Consider the following 21,136-nt stretch of genomic DNA (forward strand, 5'->3'; position numbering starts at 1 on the left):
TCAAACCCTTAAAGAATAGATTAGCATGACAAAATCACCATCTTTTGCATTAGAAAAAAAAGCCATCTAACTAGATTAGCATAACAAAATCACCACCCTTTAAAAAGCCAAGTGACTTGCGGGTGCACGCGAGTTGACCCGACCCGACCCTTGTTTTCGGGGGTTGGGTCACCCGCGGGTTAGTTTTAACGGGTCACTAAAACTTAGACCCGTGCCCGCAAATTTGTGGGCGGGTCGGGTCGACCCGTGGGCACGGGTGGCTTTTGCGGGGTCTAATTTTGACATCAACACACACAATTAGACAATAAACATAAGATGAAGTGTCATTATCAAAACAAGCGAGTATGAATATTCTTTCTTTAAATCTATATTAAAAAGTGGGATTTGCTAGGGACCATCGCAGAAGGCATTCCGCGCCTGGGCAAGCATGTGAGAGTAGCCACCTTAGATGAATTAAATAAATAAGACAAAAATCTGAGCCTGTGTGGCTGCTCTCACATGCAACGACCCAAGCGCGAAATGCCTTCCCTAAACAGTACATTTTCATTTTTCCATGACCCCAAAATGCCATGTTGATGTTCAGAAACTACCACCGTCCTAGTAAAATATGTCGTGTCAAATTAAGGGTAATATGGTCATTCAATCGGTTTCTTTACGTCTCATCGTTTCAGATTACAGAAAGACGTTTCAGTAATTACCTAAAATAGAAAATGGTGGTCTGGATGGAATTTAATTCGCGGCGGCGGACGGTCGAGAATGGATGATGATTCGCAGATCTTGGGAGATGAGACGAACAAGATCTGATTTTGTCAGATCTACGGACCAGATTCTCCCGATGTCGGTACTAATTTCCCCAAGGATGTTTCGGAGACCATTTGAAGCGATGCATTGAGGGGCCTGAGGGCATCTTGGTTCTAAGATCTACGGGCCAGATTCTCCCTCTCCCATATGATGTATTCAAGGTTTGCTAGCGGCATCTTGGTTCTAAGATCTACGGACCAGATTCTCCCTCTCCCATATGATGTATTTAAGGTTTGCTAGGGTCCATGCATAAGGCATTTCCCGGCTTGTCTGTCGCATGTCAGACTAGCCACCTTGTGAATGAAGACAACAGCTGGACCCTAGCAATTCTGAGTGCCTATGGTCCAGCAATTTTTTTCAAAAAGTACTACACCGATTACACCGTAGGATGATCCAAACCCTCCATTTGATAGGCCACAGGGTAAATAGGTTGTTTCCAAAAAAATCATATGTGGAGGATGATCCTAGCCATTCGATTTATTGAGGATCTGCATATTATGGAAACCGCTTTAGATCGGAGGGCTGGGATAGGCTGTTTCCAAAAACAAATTTGCGTAGGATGATCCTAGCCATTCAATTTATTGAGGATCTGCATATTATGGAATCCGCTTTAGACTAGAGGGCTGGGATCATCCTACGAAAATGATTTTTGGATTACATCCTATTTACGTGTTGGCCCACCAAATGGACGGTTTGGATCATCTTATGGACAGTACTTTTGAAAAATACTGAACTACAAGGGCTTACACCATGTAAAAACTCGACAAATGGACTATCAGCAACAGTAAAAAACAACTTTTATGCGGATAATTAAAATTACCGGCTGGGGATTTGCTTGCGTCCATCGCAAAAGGCATTTCGCGGATGGTTGTAGCATTTGAGAGCAGCCACCTCATGAATGAAGACAAAATCTGCTGAAAAATGAGCCGGGTGGCTGCTCTCTCATGCAACAAACCATCCACGAAATCCCTTTTGCGATGGACGCTAGACCCAATTGATTCGTGTCACTCACTGCGACTAGGGCAACCCTAAGAAAATAATAAAAAATGCCCCATATCTTATAGAAAATGACCAATATGTCCTTATATCATGAAAATGACAAATAAAAAATAAGAAAAATAGCCTTATAAAATAAGAAAAATAGCCTTATCGGGTGTCTTTCTTAGACTTTACCAGTTGATTGCTCGGTGACCTCATTGTAGAGGCTTTACAGAAAAGAGGGACAACTGTAGACACCCCCATTTTGCAGCCCGTCTATAATATAATTAGAGTTTGACGGGCCCGCATATACAAACCATTATATTGAAAGGCAGATCAATGAAAAATCACCAAAATTCTGATTACTCAACCATATCTAAGGGCTCACCAGTCACCATGCATTAAAATCATTTATGAGCACTTACGAGTACTCTAATCAACCTGGGACATTGCCCTAACAAGCTGATTGCCGATTTGAGGCCCTAATCGATCAGAAATCATCATCGATGGCTTAAACTGTCTCGCAAGTACAGGTGAAAGGATGCAATTATCAAAGGAGATGTACAAATTTGTCCAAATCAAGCATTTGGTGCTTCCATCAAACACCAAAGGAATGAAGGATCGAGATCATCGGGCCCCACAAATATTCCATGGAATATTTTTTCATGGTGGCTTAATTTCTATAAAATTAGAAAAATCTGACCGTTCAAGTAGTCCCTTCTCAAGATCAGCATTTTTACAGAAGGTTCTGGTAAATTGATATCACGCTTGGAGGGATCAAATCAAGCATCTCAACACGAATGCTCGAGATTCATTTTAGAAATCACAAGCAAACCGTGCACAATGAGTGAAATTCAAAATCAGCACCTTTTCAGTCATAGATACAGTGTAGCTGGGTGTCCCTAGTAATGAAAAGGGGCGTAAATATCACTTCCCTTTTTTTTAGGGTATTTGGTGAAATGGTCCCAAAAAATATCTGAAATAGTGAGACGGTACCACCGAATTTGAAACTTGTAAAAGGGGGCCATTTTGCTTTTCCTGACAGTGTTTTTGACAGAAATACCCCTCAGGCTGTTTTCTTCAAAACTAAAAAATTGCAGCCCTTTTTCACCGTTTACAGCGAGAATAGAGAGAGGTCGTCTTCATCGCCTACATCGTGAGAAATGAGGGCATTTTTCCCTCCCATCGTCTGCGAAGAAACTGGTATGGGTTTCACTCCTCTGCTTTGCTCTGATTTTTATTGGTAATATTTTTGTAGGAAAGTTTCTATGAAAAAAAAAAAACCCCTTTTACAGGTTTATACTGTAAGAGAGAGAGAGAGAGAGAGAGAGAGAGAGAGAGAGAGAGAGAGAGAGAGACGACGGTCGTCTTCCTCTGCCCATCCGTCGCCCCATCTTTGGCCCCGTTTTTGCAAATCCTCTTTTAAGATCTGAAAACCCACATCAGCACCACCACTCTCTGAAACCCCATCACCACTATTTTCACCCTCCTTGTTCCCAGATCTAATAGATATTCATCAAATCCGGGCAACCTCGCCGTTTTCCGATTTTTTTTTTCTCCGAATCTATCTATATCCTTTGAATTGGATTTACTTGGGGTTTACAAAGGGATGTCGTTGATGTGAAAATAGGGTCTGCAAATGCTATTTTAATTAGGGTTTTGATAATTAGTTGATGAAGAAGAAAAGAAGATGAGAACTTAATCATTTCGCTGGCCTCGTCATCGCAAACCATCCCTATGCAAATTGTAATACTCACCTTCAAGATCTGAAGCACCTTGTCGCCACTGGCCATCAACCATATTCTCGCTTCATATATCTGTCTTCACCTCGGAATTTCAGCCAAGGAAGTTCGCAACCATCTCGACTAGGTAATCTCTTCTGTCTTTCTCAATTTCCTTGTTAGATGCCTTCATTTTATTACTCTTTTCTCCATTGCATGAGCATAGCTTGCACTTTTGCCTAGTATATTTTCTTTTAGTTCTTTTGTTGGACCGGTAGTAATCTCGAATTTCTAGGCTAAATTCTCAAAGGTGTAGATCACTGTTGTTGAGAGAATTCATCTTAATCAAAAGAATTCAAATGAGTACGTACATGTTACGAATAATATTCATGTTGCAAAACTTTGATAAGCTTTAATAAGCTTTGATTGATTCTCATGCTGCAAATAATATTCTTGTTGGAACAGAATTATGCTCCGTAGATTAAAGCTTTGATCGATTTCCTTTAAATTTGGTGGGCATATTCTTATAAGGATATTTGAGATGTCATTTACTCAATTCATCTTATTCATAGCATGTTGTCTCTATGCGTAAGATATTAAATTGATAGTGACTAACTTCATTCAATTCTGCGAATAGGCTCAAATGTTAATTTCCAAATGAGGTCAGGTAATGTTCTTTGAGAGAACTGGTTTATCAAAACAGGGTAATTTGTGTTCGTACTCAATTAGCAATGATGTTGGTATAGATAAATTCTGAGAATTGCATAGATTGATCTTGGTGCTAACCTAACTGATTTTGTATACGTAAGTAGAGATAAATGCTTCATTGTTTTTGAATGGTTGGGTCAAATTAATGCATTCTTATTCATTTGAACATATGCCCTCATTTTGAGGGAACATTTTCATTGTCAGATTCTACATCATTTATGGGTTCATAATACCTCATTTGTATACATTCCGCTCTTCCTGAATGCTATACTTCTACTGTGTAAAAGATATGTGAATCAAATAATTTTTTCATCTTATGCAATTGACATGTTCTTTATTTTGAGATGATTTTGAGAATGCAGCTCTTAGCATAAGTGTGTGAACAAGGTATGATTATTTGAATGACAAAAGGCAAATTGGCATGTGTATAATGTTTCATATTCATCAGCTGGACGAAGTGATTCTTATTCATATCACTGGCATGTTTAATATTTCTTTAGTTCTTTCACAAAAAAAAGGTAAGAATTGATAGTTATTGATTCTGATTACTTGTTCCTATGAATTATTGATCCAGATTCTTTGTTCCTTCGGATACCAAACCCATGGTAAGCCTTTAGAAAGCCTAATTTTTCTGAGTCTCAAATGTCACTAAGAGAAAACCATACATGATCATTTTTCAAATCTTCATGTTGTGCATTTGGGTAGCATAGAGACAGGATTGAATATTTTGGTTGAGGCTATGGATACTTTCATAATTAGAACTTAGTTTCTATTCCTGTCCATTCTCTCTTTATCCTTCTTTCTCTTTAGGGTTTTAGGCTAATGTCTGGATTCTGTTTCTAACTCTTAGAACTTCTTGCTGTCCTTGAGATCTTCATGGAGGTTCGAGTGATTTTCTGGCATTTTGTAATTGTATAAGGGTCATGAAGGTCTTGTGGTCTAAAAGTTTGTAGACATGGCCGTTGGATTTGGTGTCATACTCTGTTTTTTTATTGTTTATGGTGGAGACTTCAACTTATCGTGTTTTAAAAATGACATTTCTTCATTATTTTATCACTTAACAGTGAGATATTTTAAAATGCTTCATATATATGAAATGATAACACATTTTTTTCAATGGCTTGAATCATACAGTTTGAATTGCCTTCAATCCTTTTTTCAATGTCATATCATCATAATTAACGAAATGATTTTGTTAACAGAGAGAAGGCAATTCAAACTAGGACTACAAGTGATTGCTAACATGGCAAAGTCTTTAAAGAAGACGAAGGGAAAAATGACACAGAAGGTTTTAAGGAAGTCGACAGTTGGTTTAAAGAAGGGAAAGAAGGAGAAGGGGAAAAAGAAAGCGAGCGGGAAGCAACATGTAAGTGTATATGTCTTTTTCAAATATGGTAAGCTTATTTTCTACTTTTATAGTTTAATTATGTAATTTATTTTGCAGGCTCCTTACGTCGCCGTTGTGCTTTACCAAGGCTATGGGTAGTTTGGTATTGCGGGAATGGCATTATGAAGGTCTAAAGAAAACTCCATTTAGTAATGGAAATCCGCACATACCTAAAGGAGATTGTGATGCACAAGCCTCTCATTAGAACACTACAAGGGAAGTGGGATCCCGCCACTAGATCTTTCAGACTAGGGAGAGTATGAGTTCCTTTTACTCCCAGTGATGTTGCTTTAGCGATAGGCTAAAAACAAGTGAAAGAAAGAAAAAACAAGAGAAAAAGAGAAGAAAATAAAGAAATAAGAAAAGGGAGAGGGAATCTCTGGGATTAAGGTAGGTTCTTAACTTCCTCTTAGATTTGAGTATATTTTTGAATAGAAATGAAAATTTTGTATGATTTTAATCTTGAAGTCCTATGGTTTCCCTTACTCCAAAACTACTTTACAAAGATTCTTGTTTTTACCCCTTTTTTTAAAATATTGGAAAAATAGTTTTCGTATGAATTTTACTCTGAAAATTTTAACAGAATTTAATACATGAGATTTAGACATGTGGTAAAAATTTCACAGTATTTGGATAATAGAATGTTTCTGTAGAAATTTTGTTATGATCGATCCTCAGAATTCATTCAAATTTGATATCTGTGTAGTATTTCTATTATAGTAAATTCTATGATTGTTAAATGAAAATAATGTCTTCACAACATTTTTAGTACACGAAAATATCTTTGAAATGACACCAATTTTATAACTTTTGGACACTACTTGCTAAAGTTTTGACTCAACTCAAGTTTAAAGACAGAATCTATTTTACTGTACAGTGCTAAAATTTTGTCCGAATTCATTGAATTTCTGGTATCTTTGTGCAGTGAATTTGAATCCCAAATTTTTATGTCTGTATTATCAATATGTAATATACTTGTGGTTAATATTTGAGGTCATTTTGACTTCTATATGTTTCTGAAACATTTCAGATGTAGCTAGTGGTCAGAAACTCCCTGTGCTGAACTTGAATTTGACTTTTGTATAGTTTTACCGTCATTACTACTCATGTAGTTATTATCTGAGAATGATGTCTTCATATATTTTAATGTGCACTCAATTATCCTTAAGATGGACCTGGTTTCATATATTTTGAATGTCATTTGCTATATTTCTGTTTCGTTATTCTCTCTTGAAATTTGCATGTATCAAATTAAAGTGACTGGGGTTGAAGTGTTGGAATTTTTGTATAAATATTGACATGTGTATTGGTCTAATAGTTATATATTGAAGTATTTATTGAAGTGTTGGCCTCTTCTTGATCCCGGGGTTCATTTGAACTTGATAGTGGGGGTCGTAGATGAGTTTTTTCCTTCCTTGATCCCGGAGTTCTTTGAACTTGATAGTGGGGATCCTAGTTGTGGTATTTTGATTGCTTGGAGTGTTGGCTGGCGGGTGTGTAGGAGGATAATATTATTGAAGTGTTTACTGGAGTGTTGGCTGGCGGGTGTGTGGAGGATAGAAATATTGAAGTGCTTATTATGAAGTGTTGCAGGGTTATGTATGAAAAAGGGCTTTGCTCAATTGCTTGGAATGTTGGCTGGCGGGTGTGTAGGAGGATAAAATATTGAAGTATTGTCAGGTTAAATATGAAAGTGTTTAAACGCTTGAGTGATACTATTGTCTTATGATCTTACTTCTTAGTATTTTATTATTGAACCTTTAAATTGCTATTGATTAATTGAATTCATGCTTTTGACCGTGCAATACTGATTTTTCACTCAACCTCAAAGGTGTGTTTCACTCTTCGGGTAAGTTGATTATATATTGAGTTGTGTTGCTCATTCCATGTCTTATGACTATTTTACAGATCAGTGATATTGAGGAGCATTGCACGTGAGAGCCATTTTTGGGGATTGCAGGGATGAGTCAGATTGTTTGTATTTTCTTAGTATTTATAGTTTTCTTTTGGTTTGTAAAGTCCTTATGTTGAAGGACTATTGTATAAAGTAAAAGAACGATAGTTATGTGGGATGTAAAAGCTTGACTCGTATAGTTATTATATTATCCTAGACAAGTTCTTATATAAAATGTGAAATGTTTTTAAGTTTGCTCATTTTATGTTATGTTAAAGTGTAATTGCTTACTTTAAATTTATAAAGTCGGTTAATGTACTTGTAATGACATTGGGGATGTCACACAAACAATGGATGTTAGAATAATAAATCAAAACCAAGAACACCCCCTGCCCCTCACGCGCGCTCACACTCACGAGATATCATTTCCATAGGATCATCTGATCCCTCCAATCTATAGAGGAACTGTATATTATGGAAACCTATATAGATTGGAGGGTTGGGATCATCCTATGGAAGTGATTTTGGGGGCACAACCAATTTACATTGTTGCCCATCAAATGGACGGCTTTGATTATCTATGGTCTAGGCCATGCATTCCTTTTGGCAAAATATTGAACTGTAGGAACTTGCACCATGTGAAATCTCAATGGATCCAATAGTTAGGAAAAAAGAATATTTATTTGTTTTAACTCTTCAGTTGCAAGCAATGGATCCAATGGTTAGGACTGCTCATAAAGATTTCTTGGCCATTGCAATCCATAATGGGGGTAGAGAAACAAATCTCTGAACTCAAATACATGAAAAACATAATTCATGTGGAAAAGGATTTTGGATTGGATGTCAGAAAGTGAATTCCAAGAGTATGAAAACAACAATAAGATCTTCATGTACCTTTATGCCACGTTTGGATACCTCATTTGGATTTGGATTTGAGTTTTGTATACAAAATACGAAAATTTTCCAGGTGTGATACCCTCATTTCATCTCTTGGTCACCCCATTTTCATATGTGGAACCCCTATTTTCCTTGTGCTGATAGCCCCTTCCAGGCCAGACAGACATCAACCAAAAATTTTCTAGGTGTGATACCCTCATTTCATCTTTTGGTCACCCCATTTTCATATGTGATACCCCCATTTCATCTTTTGGTCACCCCATTTTTATATGTGGTACCCCCATTTTTCTTGTGCTGGTAACCCCTTCCAGGCCCAACAGACATCAACCAAAAATTTTCTAGGTGTGATACCTCCATTTTCTCTTTTGGTCACCCCATTTTCATATGTGGTACCGTACCCCCATTTTTCTTTTGATGGTAACCCCTTCCAGGCCCAACAGACATCAACCCAAAATTTTCTAGGTGTGATACCCCAATTTTCTCTTTTGGTCATCCCATTTTCATATGTGGTACCCCCATTTTCCTTGTGCTGGTAACCCCTTCCAGGCCTAACAGACATCAACCCAAAAATTTTCAGGTGTGATACCCCCATTTCATCTCTTGGTCACCCCATTTTCCAGGTGTGATACCCCCAGCTCAAAGAAAATGGGGGTATCACATATGAAAATAGGGTGACCAGATATGAAAATGGGGGTACCACATATGAAATGGGGTGACTAAAAGATGAAATGGGGTATCACACCTGAAAAATTTTTGGTTGATGTCTGTCTGGCCTGGAAGGGGTTACCAGCACAAGGAAAATAGGAGTACCACATATGAAAATGGGGTGACCAAAAGAGAAAATGGAGGTATCACACCTAGAAAATTTTGGGTTGATGTCTGTTGAGCCTGAAAGGAGTTACCAGCACAAGGAAAATGGGGGTACCACATATGAAAATGGAGTGACCAAAAGAGAAAATGGGGGTATCACACCTAGAAAATTTTTGGTTGATGTCTGTTGGGCCTGTAAGGGGTTACTAGCACAAGGAAAATGGGGGTACCACATATGAAAATGGGGTGACCGAGATATGAAATGGGGGTATTACATATGAAAATTTAGAAGTTACCAGGGATGGAGGGGACCTCTATTATTACTGAACCATATCAGGCCGAGTTATACTAAAATGTGGGACCCTTATAAACCTTTAGACAACCCTAATCACGACAGTTATGAAATAAATAGCAAGGGTTCAACTCATTGGTAGGGCCATCAAACATTAATAACACTTATGAACCCTTATAAACCTTTAATACACCCTTAATACACCCTTAAGACACCCTTATACACCATCATAATAAGAGAGTAATCAAACACATTAAATAAGATATTATGGGTTAAAATCACAAACCCTAAGAGGATAAAAATAAAACTCAACTTTTTCTCCTTTTTGTTGCAGGCGTTAATGAGATTGGCGAAGGTAAAGGGTAGGTAGAAAAAGAAGGCAACACTTTTTTCTCCCTGTTTTTTTGACTTAACATGTACATTTTGAAGGTGAAGGGTATTTCGGTAAAAAATCTTGTCAGAAAAAGCAAAATGATACCCTTTCACAAGTTTGAAATTCGGTGGTACCGTCTCACTATTTTAGATATTTTTTGGGACCGTTTCACCAAATTTCCTTTTTTTTTATGACCTATGCGTGAAACTAAAGAAGAGGTCTGCGAGGAAAATGGGGGTCCCGTGCTGATAAAAAGCACCGGTTCCTCATCGTGACACATGCACTACAATCAAAATAAGGGAGCACACATCGTGAACTGGTGCCAATATACACAGCTACACTGCACTAGGCTACCTCACGCATAAATCTAAAGACGAATGGCAGATGCAAGGGCGCCCTTGCATAAAGAGGCCTAAAAGGGCCCTTGATTGGATGTCGTCACTTTTTACAGCCTTTTAAAATGGGAAATGATAAATGCGCCCCTTTTCATCACTTGGGACACCCAGCTGCATTGTATGTGGCAATCAGGTCACTTCATTCCATCAAATGTGAAATACATCAGCCCCATTGCAGCCTTAGATACACTATAGCTAGGTGTCCCAAGTGATGAAAAGGGGCATATTTATCATTTCCCTCTAAAATCTGTTGCAAAAGTCAATTCTGTTGCACAATTATGTTGACTATCATTCCTCAAATCCCAAAATACTCGTCTCGTTTTTTTTTAAGAATTCAAAAATTCTCTCACAAAGCAACCTTGGGAAATTCTCTAAAAATTTCTCCCTTGGGATTGAAGTAAAAAAATAAAAAAATAAAAAATAAAATCAAAGAATGGGATTTGCTACGGTCCATCACAAGACATTTCTCGGCTGGTCTGTCACACGTCAGACCAGCCACCTCGTGAATGGAGACAACAATCCATTCATGAGGTGGCTGGTCTGACGTGCAACAGACCAGCCGCGAAATGCCTTTTACAAGAAGAAGACTTCCAAATGGTGTAAGAATTCCCACTCAGGGCGTTTAAAGTTCAGTTTTTGGAGAGGTAATTGCAGTTTTTACATATAATTCTTTGTTTTGTTCAAAGTGTTTGCTGTTGTAAATTGTTTACATGTAAATTTTTGTTAGAAATCAATGAAAACCCCCATTTTGACTTAGTCAGGGCCTGTTTGGCAACAATGAAAATAAAATTCAAGGAATATTTGTTTACCCAAAGTGAAAGACGACTAGAGAGGGCTAGCCAGAGAGACTTGAGAAGGCTGTGAGTGAGGAGAGCATACGATGGTATCTTACACTAGGTAAACTATGGTTCACTTTCTTTTAATTTAAACACTCTTCGGAACCTTGTGCGCAAAAGGCACAAGAGGCGACTGGAAAAATGATTATGGTAACTAAGTTGTCATTATAAACTCCTATTTAGGTAACTAAGTTGTCATTATTTGTTTATTTGTTATTTTTAAAAACTTTGTAGACATGCTTTGATGTTGTAATTATATGCTTTCTAGACTGAAGAATCAACCTATAAAATGAATTTCTCAACCATGTAGGTATTGAGCCCTTTCAACTTCAGCACCATGAAACATTTTCCATCATAAGAATGTTTGAGAGAGAGAGAGAGAGAGAGAGAGAGAGAGAGAGAGAGAGAGAGAGAGATGTACAGAGGCCTATATGGACCACAAACTGTCTAAGATCATCTTCCTTGCAATGAGTTTGCATTTGAAACAACACCTCCAGCTTCTGAAATTGGACTAGTCGATATAAGAGAATCAGTAAAAGAAGGGTCAGGAGACATTTGCAAGGCTTCGATGCAATCTTCCAACCTAAAATTATTAAAATAAGGGTTAGGAGGCATTTGCAAGCCTTCAATGCTTCCTTCCAACATCTCCAACACCCTACTCATTGAAGGCCGATGCCTCGGCTCTTTCTGTGCACACCACAAACCAACCAACATCATCTTCTTTGCAATCTCCTCCTCTTCAACCGATTCAAATACTCCCACTTCTATATCTTCCCCTAGAATAAAACGTCTATAAATCCAGTCCGGTAAATAATATGCATTGGATTTACTGATCCTACAGACATGTTCTTTCTTCCTGAGGCCATTTCTAACAACATTATTCCAAAGCTAAAAACATCTGACTTATCAGAAACTTTTCCCCACATAAGTTCAGGTGCCAAATAACCCATAGTCCCTCTGACACAACTCAGAGAGACATTATAACTTGTTTGACATATCTTAGCTAGCCCGAAATCGGAGATCCTTGGACAAAATTTTTCATCTAGAAGAATGTTTGATGGTTTTATGTCAAGATGAAAAATACTGATGCTACAACCACGGTGTAAGTACTCGAGTCCTCGAGCAATGCCAACTGCAACTTGGCATAGTTTACTCCACCCAAAAATATTTCTTAGCTCCCTGGTGTATATGAACTTATCAAGAGATCCGTTAGGCATAAGCTCATAAATGAGTGCTCTTCTGGGCCCCTCTGAACAGAAACCAAGGAGACGAATGATATTAACATGGCTAGTCCTCCTTATGCTGGCAACCTCTGTAATGAATTCATTTTCAACTTCAGCACCATGAAACATTTTCCATTTCAGTACATAAGAATGTTTGAGAGAGAGAGAGAGAGAGAGAGAGAGAGAGAGAGAGAGAGAGTTTGTTCAAATCTCTCACCCAAATGGTAGTTTAGTTTGTTCAAATCTCTTTTCTTTTGAAGATCAAGCTTCTGACCTTGGAGCAGTACATAGGAGAGCATTTGAAAGCTCCAGTGCTTCAATATAATAACATGATGATCACCCCTACTCAGTGAAAGCTGATGAGTCAGAGGCCTATATGCACCACAAACTGTCTAAGATCATCTTCCTTGCAATGAGTTTGTATTCGAAACAATACCTACAGCTTCTGAAATTGGACTTGTCCATATAAGAGAATCAGTAAAAGAAGGGTTAGGAGACATTTGCAAGGCTTCGATCCTTCCTTCCAACATAAAATTATGAAAAGAAGGGTTAGGAGGCATTTGCAAGCCTTCAATGCTTCCTTCCAACATCTCCAACACCGTACTCATTGAAGGCCGATGCCTCGGCTCTTGCTGTGTACACCACAAACCAACCAACATCATCTTCTTTGCAATCTCCTCCTCTTCAACCGACTCAAATACTCCCACTTCTATATCTTCCCCTAGAATAAAACGTTTATAAATCCAGTCCGGTAAATAATGTAAACTGCAGGAAACTGATCCTACTGACACGACCTTTCTTCCTGAGGCCATTTCTAACAACGTTACACCGTAGCTATAAACGTCCGTCTTATTAGACACGTTTCCAGAGAAAAATAGTTCAGGTGCAATATAACCCATAGTCCCTCTGGCACAAGTCACCGCGTTGCTATCTGGATCTCTTCTTGGGCATAGCTTGGCTAGCCCGAAATCAGAGATCCTTGGACACAATTCTTCGTCCAGAAGAATGTTGGATGGTTTTACGTCAAGATGAAAAATACTAATGCTGCACCCATGGTGTAAGTACTCGAGTCCTCGAGCAATGCCAACCGCAACTTCACACAGTTTTCTCCACCCAATATTACTTCTTATCTCCCTGACATAGATGAACTTATCCAGAGACCCGTTGGCCACAAACTCATAGACAAGAGCTCTTGTGGTCCCCTCTGAACAGAAACCAAAGAGACGAATGATATTAACATGGCTAGTCTTCCCACTGGTTGCAACCTCGGTAATGAATTCGTTTTCACCATTCCTACAGTCCCTTAGGACCTTAACGGCAACCAAACTGCCGTCAGGGAGCATCCCTTTGAACACACCACCAAAACCTCCTTCACCTATTTTATCCCTAAAGGAACTGGTCATCTTCTTGATGTCTGAATACTTGTATCTTTTTGGTCCAAGGTATTCATAATTCTCTAGAAATGCATCCATCCTTGGAGTATTCTTCGGTTTCTTTCGCCAAAAGAAGATTGGCTTGTTTGCTAAGAATTTCCTTCTGCAGAGAAAGAATAAGATTAGAACCACTTTTCTTCTATAATCAAAGGACCTAGAACTAATCCACGTCTAAGCAAAATAGAAGCACATGCTTAATCATGCATGAGTAGCAGGAATGAGAGTTTCAGCAATGAGACTTTGTAAATGTTTGAGAGGTTCTTTACTATCAAATGTGATAAATTTATAAGTAAAGAGGCAGAAATAGACATCTCTGTAAAGAGCTCCATCAGAGAAGGATATTATAACTAGAGAACAAATAATTTGGTTTCCACAATTAAAGAATCTTGATAGAATTGCAAATTTAATGCACTGGGACAAATGGGTGTAAAAAAAAAAATCTTCGTGAAAAGGAATGGATTCTCTAAATTTTGGAGGAAAAAAAATTGCATAATAATACTCAATAAGCTTGAGTAATTATATCAAGCCACCCCTTTTGTTGGTCCTTTTTTTTTTTTTTTTTTTTTTTTCATTTTTTTCCTTTTGACCATGCTAGTTTGTTCGGGATTGCAGTACTTGCCTTTTCTCTTTATTTGGGTCTAGCAACGAACTTGTTTAGGATTGCAGCTTCCACATATGCTGTTTCATATTATCAGTAGCATTAGCCCCGGACTCAGCTATATCTAGTGTTGAATAATATATTAGGTTAGTTTAGTCATTTCATGAAAGTTAGAGGGTATTGCAGTCATTGTACCATGGTCTCCCTATTTGGGCCTATATATACATCATTTACATGAGGAGCTCCCTAGTGGAGACTCTCCATATCTCTACTCCTCTTCTTCTTCCTCTCTTCTAACCCTAGACTCCATTTCTAAAATGGTATCAGAGCCAAAGGGGTGATCCTTGACGAATATGAGTTTATCCTAGCCATCCATCTCTCTCGCGCATATCTTTTTTGGGGTTGCCAAAACCCTAACCCTCTTATCCTCTTTTTCTCTCTCTGTATTGTGTCTGTGTTGTGCACAACTCTTTCCTTGCGATTATGTATTCACCTCCTAATCGCACGCCACTCCCAAACACTTGCGATTAACCTTTTCATGGCCTTTTCTTCTCTCATTGTCTCCACTTACTTTTTAATCGCATGTTATATGTAATCACATAAATGACTTTCAGATCTTGCGATTAACACACCTTTCCAGATCTTGCGATTATAAGTAATCACACGCCTTAATCGCAAGATATCTTGCAATAAAGTTAATCGCACCAACCTCAACATGCGATTGTGAAACCCTCTTAGAAAATCTCTCCACAAATCCCTATATTCTCTCCCCTGATTTCTCTCTCTCTCCAGAAAAGAGACAATGCAGGAAAGCTTATATAGCATGGAAGAGTTTACTGCTGAACTCTCTCCATTTCGCTCCTTTCCATGGTTAGAAAATATAACCTAGAAAATGCTTATTTTAGCACAACCAAAGTTCTACTGCAGAGTAAAACCTACTTACAAACATGGGTTCAAGGATCGGTCGATTACAATTTGGAGAAACTTTCAAATTGGAGCATTATGCACGCATTGGAGTTTGATATTTATGAGGCAAAACAACAATAAAGCGTACAAATCTAGACTATTCCACATCCTTGCACACTCATCTTTGTTGAGGATCCCTCTCCTTGCTGGCTGCCTGTTTTGCATTTCAATGGAATTGTCCCACAATGCATTACTATGACATGAATTTTGGTGATAGGAGTCAACACAAAACTCCCGAGACTTTCACCAGACAAAATTTATCAATCGATTTGAAAATAGCACATTCATCTCACTTTTGTTCATTTCTGCCATGCCATAATAGTTGCAGTAATAAGATGCATGTGAAGCAGCTGTAACCACTCGCTTCGAGCCCTTGAATTTTGATTCATGAATGCATTGAGAAAACCAACAGATATATTTGATTTTAATTTCTTAGAGCTGGTGTAATTGTCAAAAAAATAAAAATAAAATTTCTTAGGTGTTGCTGATGCCTGTGCATAGGACCACCCCTACTCCCATCCCAAGGTGCTAATGGGGTATTGTTTTTAGAACAGACGGCAGTGTTTTGCTGACCCTCAAATCAAGCATTTGTTGCGATATTCTATGTTTTCTTCCCCATATCTAATAGGTTGATAGGTCGCATGCCGGACGCCCATGTTTTGGCCTTGTGTGTCCATAACTCAAAATATGTGGCCACCGCCTAACTAGACATACCCATAGTCACCAGATTCATATGGGCTACTGGGGAGTGGGCAGTGATCTTCATAAGATCGATATGTCTTGAAGCGGATGAGGAAGTATGTATTATAGTAACCACGCTTGGGGTATAAATGAAAGTAGTGGAGTGATGTGTCACTTCGAGAAACATGGGTATTGACAATCTTAAAAAAACTGTGGGTTCCCAATTTTGAAGGAATTCCTTCCAAGATGCGGATCCTGCTGTAGGTGCCTCTACATGAGCTTCAGGTGAACAAATATAGAAAAAACGGAATTTTGTTGATCGTATTCCAAGAACATTCATGTGGTATGAAATTAATTAGCATAAATCATCAAATTTTGGGTTAATTTAATTCACTTTATTTCCCAAAGCAAGTTTCCTAATCCAATAGATGCACTTGAGAGAATGAAGCTTCAATAAGGATTTCTGTCCTTAATTTCCTCAAATAACCATCATACTCAACTCAGCTCAACTCAAAAAAGCCTTTGTCCCAAACTAGTTGGGGTCGGCTAAATGAATCCTTTAGAAAAATTTCATGAAGAAGGAAGGAATCTACCCGGCTCTAGTTGGGTTCTTCTACGTGGATCATTTTCTTTCATTCTATCCTATCCAAGGTCATGTTCTCTGTTATGTTCCTAGCTATCAAGTCTTTCCTCAATGTTTCTACCCAAGTTGTTTTCGGTCTGCCCCTACCACTTTTTGCTCCATCAATTTGGCACGAGTTGCTTCTTCTCACTGGAGCATCCAAAGGCCTACTTTGGATATGTCCAAACCATCATACAAAAGAAGTTAATTTTTTAATCTGGAATTTATTTAGGAACCCAGGCGGGCACTACAAAAGAAGTTAATTGATGTTAAAGTTGTTACTCCCTTTATAATTTCCATTATTTAGCACTTTAAAAAACATCACTTGCTTTCTAGTGCTATTTCCTTCGTTGATTTGAAAGGAATTGCAATGAAGTATATACAGTAACAGTACGTGAATTTATTATCTTATAACATGGTGGTATAGAGTCAAGCCACAAAGAAACTCTCATGGTAGACGACAAGAGGTTTCACGAATGGAAATGCTTGTAAATATGAGTACTAGAAATCAAAAAGGAAAAATAGCAAAACATGTTAAAAAAAGAGTGGCATATTGTATAAAAATGTCGCTCAATGAACTAGCTAATGGCTATATTGAAAGACAAGGATATCTTCAATGAAGAGGAGGGAAATTCAAGGTCGTGACCAGGTCTGAACAATGAAGAACATGAGGAAAGACAGCCCTACATCAATTATAAGCAGACAAGAATAAACAAAATCATAGGGGTTGTATTCCGATCTAAAAAACTTCCGGTTTTAAGTGTACATAATGATCAGAGCTTTCTGGTTTGCTTGGGTGTTTAGTTGGATGAATTTTTCTAGTAAATCTTTAGCCTTTTCAGTAGTTTCTTGTTGTAGGTTTTGGGGCTAGGGAGGTTTTGTCATCCGTGTGTTTTTTATCCATTTAAAATATATTCTGGGTATGGCCCTGGGTCTCATCAAAAAAATCTCTAAGCATGAACTCTAGATAGATATCTTCTATATGGGGTCACTGCTAATTCTTGTGATCCTAAAGAAAAGAATTCAAAAGTTATAATAAACCAGGTACATGTAGCATACCTAGTAGGAGGAGCTTGAGGAACCCTCTGTCCCTGGCTGTTCCTATTTTCTTCATTCACGGCGATCACCTGCGAGAAATCTTGCACCTGCAGCGGCCGCTGGTGCTGCTGATGCTGGTGATAGCTTCTAAATTCATTTTCAACAGTGACTTCTTCTAAAGCGATATTACCAGCCTGGGGGCATTCTTCACCTAAAACAATATTCTCTGTTTCAATTTCCAACAGTTGCTCTTCTTCTTTCTCCAACAGATCCTCCTCTTCCATTCGTTGAAGAAACATTGCATTCATTATTGATGAATGCGTAAGGATGCCTCCAAATCCCAGATTACCTAAGATGAAAAAAAGAAAAAGAAATAAACATGTGAGAAGTTGAAATATTATCATGTTCACTTGTCAGCACAAATGAGCATTCTATGCTGCTCTGAGTTGCTTCCTTACCATTATTCATGCTTGATCTGATTTTCTCACTATTTTCTAAACTTTTCGTCATTGCTTCTACAATAGTAACCCGCCTTGGTGGTAGATGAGTGGAAGCTTCAACGACAAGCTGATTCCTTTCATCTTGAATTGCTGGACAACTGTGAACATGCTTTGCTTGACTACTTTCACTGTCTACACAATTATGGACAAAAGTCTCAGATACCACATGTTGCTTTTGTGTATGTCCATCTTCTTTAGGGGTGGAATTCGAATTCTTGGAGCTTGATTTTATTGTCTTTCCCTTTAGTGCATGTCTATCTTCTTTAGCTGTGGAATTCGAATTCTCGGGGCTAGATTTTAGTGTCCTCCCCTGTGGTGCATGCCTATCTTCTTTAGTTGTGGAATTCGAATTCTCAGGCCGAGATTTTACTGTCTTCCCCTGAGAATCATCTGTTACTATGTTACTTGGATTGAACTTACAGATTCTTGTGGAATGCCCTTGCTGGCAGCAGTTCGAGCAGTACGAAGGTAGATTCTCATAGTGTATATCTTGCCAAAACCCTTCTCCTTCAATTCCAATCCACACTCGATGAGGGAGCTGCATCAAAAGACTGACTTCCACACAAACTCGTGCAACATTGGTTCGAGATAGGATCCGTGTCGGATCATCAACTGCGAGAGCTCTTCCAACTAAAGATGCTATGGAGAACAAGACATCCTCTTGGAAGAAAACCACGTTGAGGAAAGGGAGTGCAATCCAAACAGCAGCCGAAGAAGGTTCTTCTCGTGCGGGTCGAAATTGAGGAGTCCATTTAAAAACCTTCATCAGATGGCCTTTAACCCACCATCTATTTTTGACCCATATTCGTATCATGTCAAATTCGTTGTCTAATCTAATTAAAACATGGTGATGATCTAGTAAGGTAATGGAGCAACTGCCTTTGAGTTTCCAACACCTAGCAACCCATTCTCTGATATGGGCCAAGCCCGGCCATGAACGGGGAAACTTCCCCACAAGGCAATATCTGAATTTCTCAGCATTTGAAGTAATAACAGATTCCTTGAAGTATATGGCAGGCTCACCTCTGTAAACAGAAACATTTGGAGAATTTTGGGCTGGATCCCCCTCTGTTGTTTTCTGATACGCATTGCTTTGATTCACAAGGGCTTCTGCATAGGAGAAACGGGGTCGATTAACTGAAGGCTTTGGATCATTGGGAAGAGGAGAAACATTCTTGGGGATATGGGATGCAGTATTCTTCTGATCATGCATTCTTTTCTGACACCCATTTCTTGAATTGCTCTTGTGGGTATTGAGAATTGGTTGATTTGTTGAACGCCTTGAATCAGTGGCTAAAGAAGGAATAGATTTTGCAATAGGATTATTGGAGCTTGTTGAACACTTTGTATGATTGGGTAGAGAATGAATAGGTTTTGCAATGGGATCATTGGAGCTTGTAGTCTGTTGTTGTTCAGAGATAGAGGAGTTGGGATTGTTGTTGGTATGAACAGTGTTGTTTTGGGAATAGAAGGTTCGATTCACCCAATCCTTGGTGGACACCTTTCTATTCTCAGCAGTAACGGGTTTCCACTGCAATCTCTTATTCTCTCTTTGTGGGATTCTCTTGGGGGATTTCTCAGCTCCATGAACTTCCTCCATTGCAAAAAAAAACTACCACCATCCTCTTAAAAGACACCCTGTTTACAAAACCCATTTGCTCTTTTAAAGAAGCAAATCCCGTTTTGTAGGTAGAAACTGGTGGTGGTTCAAAGGGGGTGGAAAACCTACGCGTAGAAGGCTACAAGCCCAAGGATAACGGTAAGAAGCTTTCATTAGGACTTTTGATGCCTTTTACACTGAGTTTTCGTCTTTCGCCGTTGATTTCATTTCGCTGAAACTGCTAACCGTTGATTTCGTCGAATACAAACCGTTGAAAAATTGTAACTAACACAAAAAGATGCCACTTTCTCTCGTAAAATCCAAATAAAAAATGAAGATTTTTGATAAAGAACGAGCCATGGTTTTAAATTTCCACCGACCGACACCGAAATGCATCAAAACCTTCGGTTGAAATTTCAGTTTTTCCGAAATTTGACCCAAAAAATATGTTTTTTAAATATTAATTTAATATTTCAGCGAAATTTCGGTAATTTCGGCCGAAATTTAATATTGAATAAAATATTAGTTTCGGGTCAAGCACCAGATTTCGACCGAAATTTTGAAATTTCACAGTCCGAAACAGGTACCGAAACCGAAATTTTAAACCTTGGAACAAACCTCCATGTTCAGGAACTCAACTCCTCACTGATGGTCAATGGAGGATAATTTCTGTTTGGCATTCTAACGAATAATAAAAGACAACGTGTGCTCGTCTTATTATCAAAACATGGTAGTGGAAATATCAGTAGCTCAATAATTTTTTGTTTATAAAAGTAGAGGAATGATGGAATGAAGGGCACCCTTGCAAAAATCAGCTTCAAGGGCATCCCTATTGGTTGATTTCAGCAATGTCAATAATTGATTTCCACTTTTTTCTATGCCATCCACTTTTTTTTGTGCCACTTTCAGTGCACTTTGCTGAAATTAACCAATAGGGCCACCCTTGAAGCTGGGTTTTGCTAGGGTCCCTTCAGTCTATCATTCTCCATAAAAGTAATAGAAATTCTAAACTGAAGGGTGCCCTTGGAAGAACCAGCTACAAGGATGCCCCCATTGGACCATCTCAACAACTCAACTCAACTCAACTAAGCCGTTGTCTCAAACTAGTTGGGGTCGGCTAATGAATCTTTTAGAAAATTTTCATGAAAAGGTGAAAGAATCTACGCGGCTCAAAATGACTAAGCCTAATCTTAACACTAGTTGGATTCGTCTACATATATCATTTTCTTCCATTCTTTCTTATCCAAGGTCATGTTCTCTATTATGTTCTTAGCCATGATGTTTTTCCTCATTATAAATACACTTTGGACACTTTGGACCATAAGTGACACTCCTTTCTTAAACATTTTCAAGCTCACAAACAGTGACACTCCTTTCTTTTCA

The 21,136-nt window shown here is 38.4% G+C and overlaps 1 protein-coding gene, 1 long non-coding RNA gene and 1 pseudogene across 4 annotated transcripts; 1 reads left to right on the top strand and 2 right to left on the bottom strand.

The window, feature by feature from the left end:
- The first annotated feature begins 2,774 nt into the window (after nucleotides 1–2,774).
- LOC143853132 (uncharacterized) lies at nucleotides 2,775–7,724 on the top strand. 2 transcript variants are annotated; one of them, XR_013237026.1, is made up of 5 exons: nucleotides 2,775–2,982; nucleotides 3,450–3,648; nucleotides 5,411–5,574; nucleotides 5,653–5,985; nucleotides 7,504–7,724. It is a non-coding gene; the product is annotated as an uncharacterized LOC143853132 (long non-coding RNA). The 2 variants fall into 2 exon arrangements; XR_013237027.1 differs by lacking the exons at nucleotides 2,775–2,982; nucleotides 3,450–3,648; nucleotides 7,504–7,724 and adding an exon at nucleotides 4,630–4,813 and having other exon boundaries at nucleotides 5,653–6,383.
- A 3,653-nt stretch (nucleotides 7,725–11,377) lies between these two features.
- LOC143853056 (uncharacterized) lies at nucleotides 11,378–19,899 on the bottom strand. Of its 2 annotated transcripts, XR_013236996.1 has the most exons (4): nucleotides 18,112–19,899; nucleotides 17,675–18,002; nucleotides 12,533–13,851; nucleotides 11,378–12,404 (listed from the first exon to the last, which is right to left on the bottom strand). XR_013236996.1 is itself a non-coding variant. In XM_077362769.1 (3 exons), exons 1-3 carry the CDS (start codon nucleotides 19,751–19,753, stop codon nucleotides 12,714–12,716), a joined length of 3,108 nt encoding a protein of 1,035 aa, XP_077218884.1. In that variant the 5' UTR covers nucleotides 19,754–19,899; the 3' UTR covers nucleotides 11,378–12,713. The 2 variants fall into 2 exon arrangements, 1 of the variants encoding a protein (XP_077218884.1); XM_077362769.1 differs by having other exon boundaries at nucleotides 11,378–13,851.
- LOC143853258 (rust resistance kinase Lr10 pseudogene) lies at nucleotides 11,546–12,444 on the bottom strand (annotated as a pseudogene).
- Nucleotides 19,900–21,136: the final 1,237 nt, after the last annotated feature.

The sequence above is a fragment of the Tasmannia lanceolata genome, unplaced genomic scaffold (genome assembly GCF_043159265.1).
Source record: "Tasmannia lanceolata isolate RefF3 unplaced genomic scaffold, GAP_Taslan_0.1 ptg000019l, whole genome shotgun sequence".
Taxonomy (NCBI): domain Eukaryota; kingdom Viridiplantae; phylum Streptophyta; class Magnoliopsida; order Canellales; family Winteraceae; genus Tasmannia; species Tasmannia lanceolata.